The following is a 17,363-nucleotide window of genomic DNA, read 5'->3' on the forward strand; positions in this document are numbered from 1 at the left end:
TTCAAAATATATATATAATAGCCTCTTCCTTGTACATGATACTAAATCTGTCTTACTGACAAGAGGGGCAACACAAGCTTTCAGGAGAACTTGCCAAGACAATAGTCACTGCTAACTAGCGATTAAAAACATCTTGTGTAGAGAGGGAATTGTAATTATCCACACTTCTTAGAGATGCTGTTAGGCCTAGGTGGAGAAAATGCTGCCTTTGTGGATATTGCAATGTGCATTTTTAAGTAACAGCCGTGTACTTTAATTCTCACCTGGTACTGGTTTTGGATTCCAATAAATCTTTTTCCCCCGTAGGCAGATTGTATCCCATTTTTTTAATAAGATTTGCACTTGGAAATTCTTACTAAAACTGATGTTTTAGTATGAGAGAGAATTTTTACAGCCTCTTCTAGTTTCTGATGGATTTTGGGACCCTGGGTATTCAAGAAAAAAAAATATTTAAGAGCATAACAAAGAACTAGTCAAAAAGCTAAAAGAACTAGTAAAAACTGAAGGAGGACAAAGTAATAACAAAACAAAAAAATCAATATCACCCAACAGTGATGATACTAAAAACCACTTTAGGACAAAAAGGTGAAGAGATCTCTGGAGGAGAACTCTCCCCTAGTCTGAGACATAGGGAAGGCAGCAGAAAAGCACTTCAGGGGAGCTTACCTCTTTGTACTGCTAACAAGACCCTGGAGCCTAAGGAGGCATCGTCAAAAGAGAGAGGCCCAGCTGATGATGATATGACAAAGGTGAAGAGAAGAGCTAAGTGCTAATTTAGACATCTTGGAAATGAATGCAGTTACCACTTGAGATGCAAGAGCCTGAATATTGGTGGTAATGGAAAAACTCTTAGCCTTGCATATATTAACAGCTAAAAGCCATTGGACTATTTTCCTGAATGAAAGCAACAGAATCCACCAAATGTTAATGTCTTGATATTAAATAAAATAAAATGGGGAATTCTATTGGTCCTCAGTGTCACCTTGCACCATTATCTTCCAGATTGCTCATTAATTCATAATAACCAATTAGTCATTGAGCACCACATGATAAATGTGCAGCAGGGTATGTTGTTATAAAAGTGCAGAAAACAGTGCTATGTTTGACTTTGAATGTTGGTGGGTATGAAATAAATAATATATCCAAGATCATATTAAAGGAATTTGCTAATGATTTCTCAACACATTTGTGAAGTATGATTTTAAGAGAAAATTGCAAACCTGCATAAAGCTACTTAAATTTGGAGAAACAGTTTGTGTTCATGCTTATAAAATTAGACAAAGAGAATGTTTAATGCTGTTTTTTCCCTTTAGATAAAGACTAACCCTATACAAGATAAAAGTTTGATACCTGGGGATGATTTTGTTGTTCTTCCTGAAGCTCAAACTGTGGTTAACATCTCTTCAAAGGATACAATGAATATAACAATATCCAAATGTTGTCTTGCTGTTTTCAATAATTTAGCCAAGGTAATTTTATTCCATACGGGACTTAACATGAATTAATTTTGTTTGTGGCCAGTCCTGAATTCTGATTCTTATTCTGCTCAGCCAGTCAGGTTGAGAGTCCACTTACTCATTTTCTGTCTTTCGTGATGGGGTGAATTCTTTCTTTTGCTTACAGTTGATCCTTCTAGCTATTAAAAAGTGAGTTTGACTTGTTCAGAAAGAAGCCAGCTGCTCCCTTAACTATGAAAATGGAGGTGCTGACACAGGACTTCAAAAGGGAGAAAATATGGGAGGGAAATGACTGAGTGGGAGTCTTGTAACTTAATCTGAATTGGTACAAGACATAGAAGCAGCCCTTCCCCATGGGTGCATGATCAATCTGGTCTCTGGTCTCCATTATAGGGTAGCCTAGCCTTTCAATAGGCATATTGGGGAAAAAAAGATACTTATGACAGTTGGCCCTTCAAATTTAATGGAAGCAAGCCTCTGCAGCCCACCAGTGTGCTAAATTTCTATTGTATTTTCCTCTTACTCCTGAGGAGGTAGGACATGCTTGTTCATGTCCCAGAAGATGTTCTATTGTATGGATATTGCTCACTGATACTTTACTAAATAAATATAAATTGGGTTTATCTATGTAGGTGGTAATTATATCAGACTTATATGATTATTGTTAATTTATGAGTAATAAGTTATAATAATGTTAGTGGAATTTACGTTTTAGCGTGGTGAAAATGACTCGTATATTAATTTATGTAATACCAGATTACTTCAAAATACTGAATATTGCTTTTATACAATCATGCCAAAAGCACATACTTCCTGATATACAGTATATACTGTTGCTTCTGTAAAGAAGGTAGTATTGTGTATGGATGTTTTTATGTTAACTGGTTAAGATGTTCTATTCTATCATGACCACTATCTTTAAAAATCTTATCATTGTACTTTCTTACAGGCATTTTCTGAAGGGACTGCCTCCACTTTTGATTATTCTTTAAAAGATAGGGCTCCTTTTACAGTGAAAAATGCACTGGGTGTCCCTCTCAAAGTGCATCCTACCATCAATCTTCGAGTGGTTGGTTCAACCTTAAAAGAAGATATTCATGATGTAGAAATTGGTCAGAATTTGGAACTGGAATATTCAGTTTTGGAACCTCTGCATCGAGGAAAGCTGTCGGCATTATATCGTCAAGAGAGCTGCCTGTTCACTTTGAGCTTAGGTAGTGTGCAAGGGATGACTGTTGGTAGCAATTGTGCTTGGTGAAGAGATTCAGGGGAGAGTTACTAGGCCAGGTACCATGTGGTCAAACTTAACCACTGAATTTCCTTGTTCACTCTGGAGATAACTGCTCGCCACCAGCTGGCAAGTGTCTTTACTCTTGTCCCTGCTGGATGTTTCCTAGAGCCAGGGTTGCCACTCCATAGTCAATTTCTCATAACACTGACTTGGGTGCTGGGAAAAGAGGAGTGGGGAAAATTCAAGTCCCTTTTCCTTTACTTCCCTAATAATAGAATTAAAGGTTAGTAAGAAGCACAGGCAGGTAGAACATCTTGCCATTCCATCAGAGGGCTAGGAGAGTCTGTGAGCTGATGCAATTGCACCTCAGCTGGCCTGCTGACCTCCCCAATGGAGATCCACCTGTCACCACTCACTTCATATAGTTAGATTCAATCTCTTTGGGATAGTCAGGATTTCCCACATAACAAGTTGTGCTGGTCAGTTCATTGGAGGGAGTAAGATAGTGTGAATCCTGCAATACTGGCATTCCCCCGTCTCCTCATTAAGAATCTTGAGTTGTTTCTGTGTGAAACAAATAGGCTGAGGGTGCCTCATGATCTATATCCATTATGTAGCAAGTATCTTTTGTAGAAGCTGGTGGTATCATACTTGATTTTCCCAGCCATTATTGATGTAAAACTTACTTTTAATTTTCCCTTCTGGTTAACCATTTTCTAGTTATCGTGCGCCAAAAACACAACCTGCGGGTCTCTTATGTTGGAGGCTGTGGGGTAATTTTATTAAGGGGCTGGCATTGCGTGTTTGCTTGAAAATGGTAATGATTTGTTATGTAAGTTTGCAGAATCACATACCAGTGTTGTTTTGTAAAACAGCGCCTCTAGGCTATACAGAAGTGGCAAACATCCCCATTACAAAACCAGGCCGACGATTGCACAGTGTACGGACTCCTCTTGTCGACCACTCGGACTCTGTTCTGGTACAGATAGATGCAGCTGAAGGGAATAAAGTTATTACCATACGGTCTCCTCTGCAGGTAAAATGTATAATAAAATGCATAAAGTTAAATAAGCCCAAGGCCACTGCTTAGTTTGTTTACTTCTGGAGAGTAACTTGGGCTTCCTTTTTTCTTAATACATTTTGAGATTATTCTTCAGCAAAAAAGCAAACACGAACATATAAAGTAAAAGCAATTATTTCATAAATGTAAGTAATACTGCTTTAAATTTACATTTTAGATTGTAATTTTAAATGTGTTATAGGATTTGAATGGAGATGTTGTATGCATATGCCGGTATAAAAATCTGTTTTATGTTAAATACCTGTAATGGATAGAAGTGCTACCTTGGTTACATTCCATTTAAAGACGGTAGTTATTAAATTGTGGCTTAAATTGGCTCTCCTACAGCTCTAAGCTATACGTTTTCAATATGTAATTTGTACTGCAAGATGCAACGTTTTCTTCCAAGCAAGTAATATTGTTAATTGTTATTGTTAAGGGCTCCAAAGTAGCATGATTGTGGTGGTGTTATTTTGATGTTTCACATTGCATTTTTTTTGCTTTATGTACACATTAGTTACTTTCTGAGGACAATTCTTTGTAAGTTTCAGTTTGCAAAGGAGCGTCCTAATTAGATTTACTAATTTTTGTACATTATGTATAGTTCATATTTTCATTTTGAAATTTGCAAAATATATTTAATGAGACATATACATTTTTATCATAGATCAAGAATCATTTCTCTGTCCCATTTACAATCTACAAATTCGTTAGAGATGTTAGGCTGCTGGAGCCAATAGGAGTATCTAAGCCTGAAGAGGAATTCCATGTTCCTTTAGATTCATACAGGTACACTTATACCGTTATGCCAACTCTTACAGCGTGTGATGTGAAATTACCATTACTTGAATCAAAATATTTTTTTACCAACTCAATCTGTTAGTCTTACTAGACCACTCATACTCATCTTGTGCTGGGCTTTTTTCACGATTGAATTGACAAAAGCCAAATTATATTTATTTTTAAAAATAATTATATAATGCAACTGGGTGCATTAAAAAAGCCCCCAAAATAGTAGTAATGAAGGGCAAATGGTCCTTCAAAATGGTCTCAGTTTACATATGTGCAGTTACTTGTATTGCATGAACATAACAATGGTTATTAGTCATATTTTGTGAACAGTTACTCCATTTGCCTAATCATAACTGCATTTGCAAATCTAACATTTTTATAAATCTGACCTGAAATAACTTTCAATGAGGGGAGAGTTTCTAAGATCCAGGGGCAAAGTCAATCCATTATCTTTGGTAGGAATGGTATAGCATTTACATGCTTTTTCACTGAAACACTTTGGCTTTTTTCGTTGTACTTTTGAATAATCGTTTATTATTTCCATTGTTCCCTTTCCCCTCCCCGATTTTTAACTCCTTTTTTCCTTTATAGTGTATCTTACTTACAATGTGTTTATATTCAGTTGTTGATGTTTATTGTGAATTTCAGTGCTTTGAGACTTGAGGGAATGTAGAAGTTTTTAAACGCTTGCATGCCAGTGGAATTCTGGCCTAAAACAGATGGGATATTAGAACTGTGAGCCTTACTTAAGCAGACATTTCAAAAGGTGACAGATGATTTTGGAAGGGGCAGATAGGCTTTCTTCTCAGTCTCCAATGTCCATATTTTCATTTAGGTCTCCAGGTGTCACAGTTCATTTAACTTCCTGTCAGCCTGTGTCTGGTGAAACACTCATTAAGGTGAATTATATATCCAAAGAATCATAGGCTAAACCAGAATTAAATAGTGGAATCAGAGTCAGGCCTAATTAGAAGAAATAAACTACATTTAGTGTCTCATAAGGATTCAGTTTAACCCATCTGCCTCTATTGACTTTACAAAATTTAGAGTTCATAGAGTCTAAGCATCCCAGGATCACATTATTTCTTTTGCCCACAGTGTCACACTGGGAGCTCATGTTAAGCTGATTGTCTATTTCAACTGCAAAGTCTTTTTCGGAGTCACTGTTTCCCAGAGTAGTTTCCTCAATCCTGTACATATTGACTATGTTCTTTGTTTCCCAGATGTATACGTTTACATTTAGCCATATTAAAACATACATTATTTGCTTGCATTCAGTTTACCGAGTGACCTAGATAACTCTGAATCGGTGCCCTGTTCTCCATTATTTATGGCTCCCCCAATTTTTGTGTCATCTGCAGATTTTTATCAGTGGTGATTTTATGTTTCCTTCCAGGTCCTTGATAAAAATGTTGAATAGCATAGGGCCAAGAATCAATCCCTTTGGGACCCCGCTGGACACAGACGTGTTCAATGATGAGTTCCCATTTACAGTTATATTTTGAGACCCATCAGTTAGCCAGTTTTTAATCTATTTAATGTGTGCTATGTGAATTTTATATTCTCATTTTGTAAGAAAATGCCATGTGGTATGAAGTCAAAGTACGTTACATCAACACTATTACCTTAATCAATCAAACTTGTCATCTCATCAAAAAAAGATAACAGGTTAGTTTGACAGGATCTAGTATCCATAAACCCTTGCTAATTTGCATTATCTACATTATCCTCCTTCAGTTCTTAATTGGAGTGCCCTATCAGCTGCTTCAATGTCTTCTCCAGGATTGATGTCAAGCTGAAAGGTGTCTAATTACCCACTTCATCCCATTTGCCCTTATGAAAAGTTGGCACAACATTAACTTTCTTCCAATCTTCTGAAACTTGCCCAGGGCTCCAAGACTTGTTAAAAATCAGTGTAATGGTCCAGCAAGCTCCTCACCCAGGTCTTTTAAACTGTTGGGTGCAAGTCATTGGATCACTTGATTTTAAAATGTGTAACTTCAGTAGCTGCTGTTAACATCCTCCAGAGGTACTTGTGGAATGGAGAGAGTATTACCATTCCACAATGAGGCTTTATCAGGGATCAGCAACCTTTGGCCTGCGGTCTGTCCGGGAAATCCGCTGGCTGGGCAGGACTGTTTGTTTACCTGCTGCATTTGCAGGTTCAGCTGATCGCAGCTCCCGCTTGCTGTGGTTCACCGTTCCAGGCCAATGGGAGCTGCATGAAGCAGCGGCCAGCACATCCCTCGGCCCACGCTGCTTCCCGCAGTCCCCATTGGCCTGGAACGGTGAACCGCGATCAGTGGGAGCTGCAATCTGCTGAACCTGTGGACGCTGCAGGTAAACAAACTGTTCTGGTCCGCCATTGCGTTTCCCTGATGGGCCATGTGCCAAAGTCTGGCCAATTCCTGGGTTAGATCATGTTTTGTCCCCAGATACAGAACGGAAATATTTATTTAACACTTCTACCTTTTCTGTATTATTATTGGTGATTCTATCATTTCCATCTAATAATGGGCCCATACCGTTGTTAGAATTCTTGTTGTTCCTAATATATTTAAAAAAAACTCCTTATTGTACAAACTTGGCTGGCCATAGATTTCTCCTTGTATCTATCCCTTGGCTTTCTTGATCAGTTTTCTACAATTCCTAACTTCTGATTTATATTCGTCGTTCGTTCTTTCTTTCTTTCTGTCTTTCGTCAGCTGCCTTCATTTTCCCTCTAAACCAGGTCAGTTTATAGACCAGCACTGCCTTCTTCCTCAGTTGTGGGATTGCTCAGAAGGACCGGGTTTTCCATTTGAGGCAGCTGTTCATGGAATCTGCACTTCACCCAGTGCCTGTGGACCGCCAAGGCTTGGGACCGAGTGCCTCGGTGCAGAGCGCTCCGGTGTCGGTTTGCAATTGGGGGCCAAGGAAGGACTCTACTGCAGGAGACCCTCAGCATCAGTGATCCCCGGCACCACAAATAAGCACAGGGCCCTGGCACCACTCCACTTCTCGGGTGCCTCACAAGTGCAAAAAGCCTGGGAGAGGATGCTCCCCTTGCAGAGCTCCCGGACTGTCAGGGGATGCTTCGCAGCACGCATGGAAAGAACCGGCTCCCAGGCAGCATGAGTTGGCGCCGTCAACTCCAGCTCCCCAGAAGGCACTGTTTAGTCGGGTGCAAAGTGACTCTCCAGCAGGGCACGGCCAGGTGGAAGTATTGGAGCCACGCTCCACCCTGGACACTTCAAGGCCGCAAGAGATCTCAGAGAGATGACTGTGGCCCAGCCCCTTGGTCATCAGGAACAAGTCTCTGGTACCAGTGAGGCCGACACCATCCAGAGGCAAGCCTGCAATGTGTAGCGCTCAGTCACCAGTCTGGCATCGTGCCCGGCACCACTCCTGATCGCCATCACCACATCATTCCCCAGCACTGTGCTCAGCGGGAAAGTGCCTGGCACCGGAGGTGCAGCACTCCATCTTCCCGGCACCAAGCATACCTCTGCACCGGTCCATAACGCCCTTACAAGTGGCACCAGAGCGCAGAAGCTGATGGCCATCACCAGACAGGTGGCGCTGGTCTCCCTCACCAGACTGTCAGCACCGGTCATCGGCAAGATCGTCATGGCACTGGTCCCTTGTTTCTTCCGCACAGCACCGATGGCCAACTCATGGGTCCCCAGCACCACCATGGTCTTCGCCCTTGGGTTCTTCAGACTCTGATAGAGTCCTACTATTGGAGGCGCAGTTGGCACAGGTTGAGCAGGTGCTGAAGGGACGTGCGTGTAGCTTGGCAGCCACAGTGGAACCCTCCGTGAAATGGCCTTTTTGGACCCACTAGGCTTACCATCAGGTCCAGGGTACCCCTTCCAGAAGATCTAGATTGGTGACCTCAGGATGCCTTCTTTCCCAGTCACCTAAGGATAGACCTGCTCCACGGGGAGCTGAAGTGACCCTCTCCTGGCTGCCCCCGCAGACAGTAACCTGCCCAATACCTGCCAGCACCTCATAAGACATCTGTCCCTGAGGAGCCAGTGTTGGAGCCTGGTGCAGTCCAAGAGCAACCCAGGCAACTCAAGGGCCAGGGAGGACCCTGTACCACTGCTGGGAACCTAGTCTTCCTCACCTGACAAGGTGTTAGCAGGAGCATCAGCCGTAGGGCCCCTGCCCGTTGACCACAGGACACACTAAGACCTCCTCCATCACATCACCTGCAACATGAGCTTGCAGGTGGAGGAAGTGATCAAGACAGAGGACCCGATGGTGGACGTTCTTGCCCCAGAAGGGCCTTCCCGGGAGGCACTGCCATTAATAAAGACCATCCAAAGCACTAATAAGACCCTGTGGCAGACACCAGCCTCCATCCTGCCCACCTCCAGAGGAGTTGAGAGGAAGTACTTCGTCCCTTTCGAGGGCTACGAGTACCACTTCTCACACCCACACCCTTGCTCTCTGGTGGTCTCAGCAGTAAATGAGAAGGAGTGTCAGGAGCAACAGGCACCGGCCCTTAAGTCTAAGGAAGCTGAACGCATGGACCTATTCGGAAGGAAGGTCTATGCTGCTGGAAGCCTCCAGCTGAGGACAGCGAACCACTCCAGAGGACAAAGTCTAATATAGAATTCTCCTGCATTGGCTGCAACATCTTTTTTCATCCAGGTTACAAACACTAAAGAACTGACCATCTTATTATAAGTATTTCTTGTACTGTTAATAAGGTTGTCTATGAATGTCCAGGAACGTGGTTGGTTGATACTCTTTCTGATAATCCTGATGCACTATTTTTCATTGCATAAAGGGTTAATCAGTTTGGGATTTCAGAGCTTTTTGGTTATTCAGTGTAATTTAGGTTATTCTATTTAAGTTTAGACTAAAATTAAATGTGTTGTCCACACTTGTGTTTTTGTGAAGGCTCTATTGGTTGTTTTTGTTTTTTTTTCCCCTCCACATAGGTGTCATCTATTTATTCAACCAACAGGGATCTTAGAAGGTCAGTTTAAAGAATCCACAACTTACATTGCCTGGAGAGAAGAGCTTCACAGAAGTAGTGAAGTGAGATGTATGTTACAGTGCCCTTCTACCGAAGTAAGCTTCTTGCCTCTAATAGTCATGACAACTGCTGTTCCTGATCAACTAAACTTTATTGCAACTCACGGGGAGGACTGGGATCCAGCCTACATTATCCATCTTTACCCAACGCTCACTTTGAGGAATCTTCTGCCATACTCTTTGAGATATTTACTTGAGGTATGGAATTTAAGCAATCGTGACTTTTTAAAATAAAGTTTAAGGAAAGCATTCAATGATTTCCATCTATAAACAGAAGATATTAAGTTATGTATTCTATGGACTACATTGGCTCTTGGAATCTAGGGCAAGGGATGTGGGCTGGAGTCTTTTTCTTCATCCCAAGTCAGTCCAAGTGTTCTTGTATGGTGAGGCTTGGTACCCAGAGACAGTTGGAGTTACTGTGTTGCCCTCCACCTGGAGTAACAATGGCTAGGGACCGGGTTTTTCTAGAGGATCAAATATTGCTCATACAAGGAAAACTGTTCCCCACTTGTACCTTAGTTTAGTGCCAAGGAAAACCATATTGCTAAATGTCAAAACTGATGGACACCAGATTTTTTTTTCTGGCTATTGATCTAGGTCTTCATGATGGCCTTCTATAACATTTAACTTGGCTAGAAATGTGAAGAAGTTAATGACTTTCTTGATAATTTCCCCTTCCTCACTTTCTTGGTGAGGTAACATGGAGAAGCGTTTCCAGTGTCACATCGAAGGAGGACAGACTTCCATAAAGAGTAGTAGGACAATAATCCTTTTCCCCAAATCCATTGTGCACACGTGCTCTCCCTCCCACCCCCAAAACTCCAACAAACAAAAAAAAATCCACCCAAAAACTTCTAACTCTGTAGCTAAAATGCTAAAGTATTGCAGAAGTAAGAACATTTTGTCTTGGATTGTTTTGTTTTTTGTTTTGTAAGAAAACAAGACCTCTAAAAGAATGAAATCCTGTTAAGCTTTTGTACAGCGGCAGAGAGCCTAAAATGACTGCTGTGAGGCGTTTCAGCCTCCTGGCCTAAAGGAAATTGGTATTTATCCCATGATTTGCCAAGAAGCAGCCTAATGTTCATTGCACACGTTTCTGAGGCATTGAAGAGCACTAGTTAGTGTTTATTTCTGGTATCGCCAGCTGATTTGTGTGTCCTGGCTTCATTGATGAGAGGTAAAATGCATTAATTGCATCTGATCGCTATAGGCCTACCTTAGGGCTTCAGAATACTACTACTATATTAGTCCCAAACTAGGAGAGTCTTTGGATGGACAGGTAATTATCAAACAATAAACAGAGTTTCTGAGAGAGCTTCTGGATCATGGATGTGCCACAAATTAGCCCAATTAAGTTATTTATATAGTTAATCGTGATAGTTACTAAAAAAACTTTGTAGGTAGAGCTGGTTGCGACATAAATTTCTCTCGAAAAACTTGGGACAGGCTGACTGGGTAGGTCATGCTTGGATCCAAAATTGTAACAGGAGTGTAATCCTGTATGGAGAGAAAAGTGAGTAACAATTGTTGTCCCTGGGCAGGGGATCCTCTCACAGAAACAAATAGCTCTCAATTTGTAAAACTAAACTTGTATGTGCTAGTAGTTGGAGGAAAAGACCAAGTTAGCTCGCAGATCTGCCATGGGTTTTATGTGTAACTTGAGGCAAGTTGATTTAGCTACTGTGCTACCTGTAAAATACCTCTTTAACTATGAAATAGTTGAATGAAAGAGGTTGTATAAGAATCCCCTTGTTGATGGTTTGATCTGTTTTAGGTTTTGAAACCAGATTAAATTTGTGATCGTCTTTTCCCCATCTGGCCATACTGAATGCTGAAACACTGAGTTTGGACTTTAGACCAATATAGCTATTAAGAGAATGTTTGAAATAATAATATGATGATTAATCATTATGCTATAATATATTGGCTTGTCCCTGAGTTCTTAAGGCTTCCTGTGTACAGTGGGCAGTCATGATGGCCCTGTACTGTGTGTCTGTAGTCAAAGATATCCCTTAGTGGAAACTCTAGAGTCAAGCGAACAGGTAAGACTTAAAAAGTAGAATTTCTAACTATTGTACTCTTTTTGAAGTAACCACTGTTCAATACTGTATAGTTTTTACTAGTAAGCCTCTTAAAATTTGTTTGTTTTTATTTTAGGGAACCGCAGAAGCTCATGAGTTGCTAGAAGGGAGTGCTGCTGATGTTCTTCACTCAAGAATCAGTAGGGAAATAATGGAGTTAGTTCTGATAAAATATCAGGGTAAAAACTGGAATGGACATTTTAGAGTCCATGATGGGCTGCCAGAATTTTTTCCTGTGTGTTTTACCTCCAATTCCACAGATATGATGACAATAGATATCTATGTACATGTTAGGCAAGTTGGTAGCCGTATGATCCTGTCTGTGTTCAGTCCTTATTGGATAATCAATAAGACTTCCCGGGTTCTCCAGTATCGTGCTGAAGATATACATGTGAAACACCCAGCAGATTACAGGGATACTATCCTGTTTTCCTTTAAGAAAAGGAACATTTTTAGTAAAAACAAGGTATGCTACCTAATTTCTTTTAAAATGTCCTCAAATGAGGAATTATTTAACTTTTGACATTATTCATGCTTGGCCTTGAAATTCTTACCCTGCTTCAGTATCAGTACTTGTTTAAAAGTAATCGATCAATATAACATCAGTATTTTTGTGTTTTGTTTAAATTTAGCTCTCCTTTTGAGAAGAAAAATTAACACTAGTTTTTCTCTTGCGTCTGTCTCTTCCCAATATCTCGGGGAAGTTTGGGGAAACAAGGGAGCAACTTGTGCAGGCAACGCAGCATTAGTTCATTCTGCACGGATATAATCTGGAGTGCAACTTTTAAAGAAAAGGAAATAAAAAATGTTGGTAAATTTGAAGCAGTGCTACTCTTGTATTTACAAAAATAATGAAAGGAGTTGTAATTATGAGGAGAAAATTACATCTTATTTTGGGGACTAGATGCTTTTATTGTCTTGTGGCTGCTCAATTTCATTTCTTATTTATTAGATTTGAAGAGAGGCACATTAAGTGGGAGGGCAGACACGTGAGATAGTAGCTTGCTTTTGATTTTTAAGGCTATCGTTTCTCTCACAGCTGTTTAGAATTATAGTCAATTTAACAGACTGAGGGGCTGTTAAATTTACCTTGTCTGAGGGTACATTGTGTTGAATACATTAGTCATGATTTTAAAAAAAGAAGTGTTTCTGTGACAAAATAAATGAAACAATTTGTTAGTATTATTCTTTTTTCATATTTTTTTGGATTATGTAGGCCTTTAGTCCTGGACGTTCCATCTTTAAGTTGTCAGCAATAATTGAAGACTGGTCTTGGCAACATCTTTTGGTTATTACCCTGACCTTTAAATAGAGACCACAGTCATTTATATATTTTCCTCTCCCTCTTTATCTACATGCTGTGGTCACTAAGGGCTACCAGGGCAGATGACATATTTGGTTTTGTGTGCTCTTCCAGTGATCACCGATCTTCTGCTGCAGTGCACGTCTTTGCCAAAGCCCGAGAACTTCGTGGTTTTAGTAACCCAGCTAGCTGGAATTGCAGTGGTGAAATTGCTAGGAATACATCATGGATTTTTAAAAGCATATGAACTTTTAAGTTTTTGAAATTTACTTAAAAATACTTTAAAAATGCTTTTTCTTCTGTAGATCCAATTGTGTATTTCAACTAGTTCATGGTCCACTAGCTTCTCCCTTGATACTGTAGGAAGTTATGGATGTGTAAAGTGCCCAGGCAATGACAGGGACTATCTGGTAAGGCCTACTTTCTGTATTTGTTTACTAACCTTTCTGAAGCCTAATAATAGTAATTAAATATATTGGATACAAATAAGTTTAACAAAAGCCAACTTGATATTTCATTTGTTTTTCTTGGGTGCATTGGTTTGTTAACATAATAACACTAGTATGCATAATACCACTTAGTTTGACGTTTGGTGGCCAGTCATCAGGCCACCTGGAGATTCAGGCCTAGTTTGTGAAAACAGATGTTTAAATATTTGGACATGGTGAGGCCTACCTTTTCAAAGATACATATGCTATCTCAGATAAGTTAGAGACACAGATGGTCAAGTTGCAGATACTTGATTTATTTGTACAGTGCCTACTACAGCGAATCCTGGTTCATGACTGGCACTTCTAGGTGCTACAAATAATAAATAGTACATATGCACTTAATTTTGTGTGTCAGACTTTGAAAAATCAGATTCAGACTATATACAGTGCCTATCTTAAAAAAAAATCAGATAACTAAATAACATTACCTTGTTTGCAGATATTGAAATAATCATCCCAGGGGCAAAATGGAAGCATTTATAGGGAGACCACAAACATTTCCTTTTAAAGATAAACTTTATCTTTCCCATCAAGCCAAAACCACGTATCCCCCTTTTTGATAACCCTTTAGAACCAACCCCCTATCCTATTAAAGGCCAAATTGACCTCTGGTTATTTTCCATTTTTCGTCTCTTGCCCTGTTCATCTGGGCTAAATCCAAAGCCTGTCACTTTTCTCCCAATAGCATTTTGAAAATCTGACCCCCACACACACACACGTTGATCAAGCCATATTTATCTCATGACTTTATTGCAGTAATTTTCTCCTCCTTAGGTTTCCCTTTTCTAAGTGAATACAAAATACCACTGCTAAAATCTCTGTCCATTGTATTGGGTATATCTCACATTTCTTTGGAGATACAGTCTCTGTTCCTTGGAGTTTGTGTGGTCTCTAGTACTGGTCCTGTTACTGCTGAGTAACAGTTGAGGCCTTTGGGTATTGCTGTTAATAGGATAATAAATATGTAGAAGGAATAACTTTATGGGATCACATATAGGTTTACTTTTCCACTTGTTTTATTCATGTCAAGCAAATGAAAATACCATGCAGAAATGGGCTGAGTTTAACCAAGTTATTTTCACTCAACAGGTTGGAGTTAGCATCAAAATGAGTAGTTTTAATCTCACCAGGATAGTTACCTTAACTCCGTTCTACACCATAGCAAACAATTCTTCTCTGGAGCTGGAAGTTGGAGAAATCAAGTCTAATGGCTCTTTGCCAACTCGTAATTGGAATTATTTCTCATCTTCAGAGGTATTCTTTGTTTTTATTGCTTTAAATGTTTCTAAAACACACAAATGATTCTGTGTAAGGTAAAATATTTAGAAACAAATACTCATATTTTTGTTAATCAGGCTGAGCTGTTTGTCAAATTAATGAAGAAAATTCAGTGGGCTGTCTGATATAAGGTTCTTAGATCATCATAGATGGAGTAACTTAGTAAGTGACAGTGTAAATGTGTACTGCTGGATGTCCGGTATGGAGGGAGAATATCTGAAAGACTAATCCATATTTGTCATTAACTAATCTTTTATAACAATATTGCTGAATTATCATCATGTTACATATGCACTTTGCTTGACGTTTTTTCCCCAGTGTCTTCCATTTTGGCCTGAAAATTTGTCTGGTAAATTATGTGTCAGAGTGGTGGGCTGTGAAAGTGCATCCAAACCATTTTTCTGTAATACACAGGACAATGGTACTTTGTTAAGTCTGGAAGAGTTGGTGAGTCTTTGACTTTAAATAATAATATTTTCTATAATTTTGTTATGTTTGTGGTGTTAACCAATTCAGTGTAATTCCTTAGTCGCCTGCATTGAGTGCTGGCAGATAGATTTAAAGTACCTATTGAAAAGTCAGGGTGATTATAGCAGGATATGCAGTTTGTACTTTTAAAAATCCTTTTTGTTAGATGTATGAAATTAGGTGGAATTGACTTCTTCACAGGCTTATAAAGAACTGCACAGCTGTATTGAAATAGAATGGTATAAGTCACCTGCAGTTTGTTTACTTTATTTGCAGCAAGATTTGCTATGATGTGTGTGCCACCATAACAGAAGGGAAGATCACTTTTATGAATCTCAAATGCTTAAGCTAGTACAACATCCTAAAGATATGTGATGTTGCATTCTTGACAAACAGTGGACAGTTATTAGTATGGTATAAAAATGGTTTCATGTTTAAACTGATAACATTTTTGAATTTTTTACTTGCATTATATGCCACTGTGAAATTCTAGGCAAATAAGTGTTGCATGCTCAAACAAGTCACTCAAAGCAGAGTTACTTTACATATAATCAAAACCAAACACTGAATGGTTGAACAGATTTTTAGGCATGTCATTCAACTGATTGTTGGGGATGACCATGGATTGTAGATGTCTGGAGAGATGTGCTGAGGCACTTACATTTTTTTTTTTTTTCAAATAGTTAGAAACAGAGGATATGTAAGCGTGATATCTTTGACTCCCCTTTTTTGGGTCCTGACCTGCAACCTGATCTAAACTGTTTGGGCTGTGCCTCTCTTTGCAAATATTGAAGGCAGTCCGGATTTGTCCCACTGCTTTAGGGTTAGGCCACACCCCTTCTTTTCATAATCCTCTGTCTCTACAATGCAAATAGAGTGTAGATTTAGTACTTCCACCTTAACTTGAAATTTTGACATAAAATTTAATTTTCATATAGCAGAGTGTAAGTCCTCCAGTCCCTTTTATTTCCAGTCCTCTTAAGAGATTTTCAGAAGGCATGCGTTAGCTGAATAGGGCCACCAACAGAACTCCTCACTGATAACAACTGCACCCTCCCCCCAACACTACTCCACAGAACAACAAAGGTTGTGAGGTAATGAGGTGTACCATCTGTGTGGGAGAATCTCCTTTGAAGCTACCTATAGCAAGGTTTGACACAACTGTTCTCAGGCCTGTAACCCTCACATGACTAGGGAGAGTGGCTGTGACTTCGGAAGACATATTGGACCCTCTGCTCTTCCTTATGTGAGACAAGATTCAGAAGGCAGGGAAAGCTTTTTCAGGCTTGATTGGTAGACTGAACCATCTACATACCCAGGAAAGGTCTCCCTCACTCCCCAAAAGATATTGGCCATCCAAAGACAAAAGTGCTGACCCCTTAAAGCTTGTGGAACACATGTACAACTGTGTCTCCATTTTAGAGGATGATTTTTCTCTGTGAATTAACCATTAAAGTTTTCGTTAGAATTAGTTTAACATTGCCATTTTTTACATGCCAACATAAGGAGCAATGCCAACATAAGAAGCAATAATATGAAGGTTTGAATATAAGTTCTAACATCTTCAGTATTTTAAGGTGATTGTTTCAGCCAGTACACTGAAACAAATAATCTTAAAAGCTATTTCAAAGATTTAACTAAAAATCAGTCACAACCTACATTAAGGTTACATTTGTAAATAGTGTATAAAGGGTTAATAAATGGTATAATAATTGGTTAATCATTAGGTTGCTTATGACTATCCACTATACATATTATGTGCATCTGTAACATGCTTGAAACATACATTCATTTATAAAAGGTTTATAAAGGGTACATCATAATGCAAAGTGACTCAGTTAATTTTCAGTAACTACAGTTCATATTTTATATTTAATAAACTATATACAGTGCAAGTCTTTGTCTTCAACAGAATGGAGGCATACTGGTAAATGTGAACATTTCTGAAAATTCTACAGTCATAAACTTCTCAGATTACCATGAGGGAGCTGCTCCAGCTCTCATCATTAACCAGACTCCATGGGACACCCTTAAATATAAACAGAGGTATGTAAAAGTAAGAATTCAGCCATCTTTTTTCCAACTTTTATCCAGTTTTTACTGTTGAAGGTAAGGAACCTAAATTCTTGTGCGCTTTTCTTGAATGCAGTATAATGAAGATAAGAAAC

General features: G+C 39.4%; 1 protein-coding gene across 1 annotated transcript in view; it reads left to right on the forward strand.

The window, feature by feature from the left end:
- The window catches only part of VPS13C (vacuolar protein sorting 13 homolog C), a 195,735-nt gene that overhangs the window by 123,491 nt on the left and 54,881 nt on the right, over positions 1–17,363 (forward strand). Inside the window, exons 54-63 of the mRNA XM_077828389.1 lie at positions 1,314–1,469; positions 2,407–2,671; positions 3,564–3,724; positions 4,416–4,537; positions 9,475–9,769; positions 11,732–12,121; positions 13,264–13,368; positions 14,539–14,703; positions 15,046–15,174; positions 17,108–17,241. Of these exons, the coding sequence (XP_077684515.1) occupies positions 1,314–1,469; positions 2,407–2,671; positions 3,564–3,724; positions 4,416–4,537; positions 9,475–9,769; positions 11,732–12,121; positions 13,264–13,368; positions 14,539–14,703; positions 15,046–15,174; positions 17,108–17,241 (1,922 nt within the window). The remainder of the gene's footprint in view (positions 1–1,313; positions 1,470–2,406; positions 2,672–3,563; positions 3,725–4,415; positions 4,538–9,474; positions 9,770–11,731; positions 12,122–13,263; positions 13,369–14,538; positions 14,704–15,045; positions 15,175–17,107; positions 17,242–17,363) is intronic.

The sequence above is a fragment of the Eretmochelys imbricata genome, chromosome 10 (assembly GCF_965152235.1).
Source record: "Eretmochelys imbricata isolate rEreImb1 chromosome 10, rEreImb1.hap1, whole genome shotgun sequence".
Classification (NCBI taxonomy): domain Eukaryota; kingdom Metazoa; phylum Chordata; order Testudines; family Cheloniidae; genus Eretmochelys; species Eretmochelys imbricata.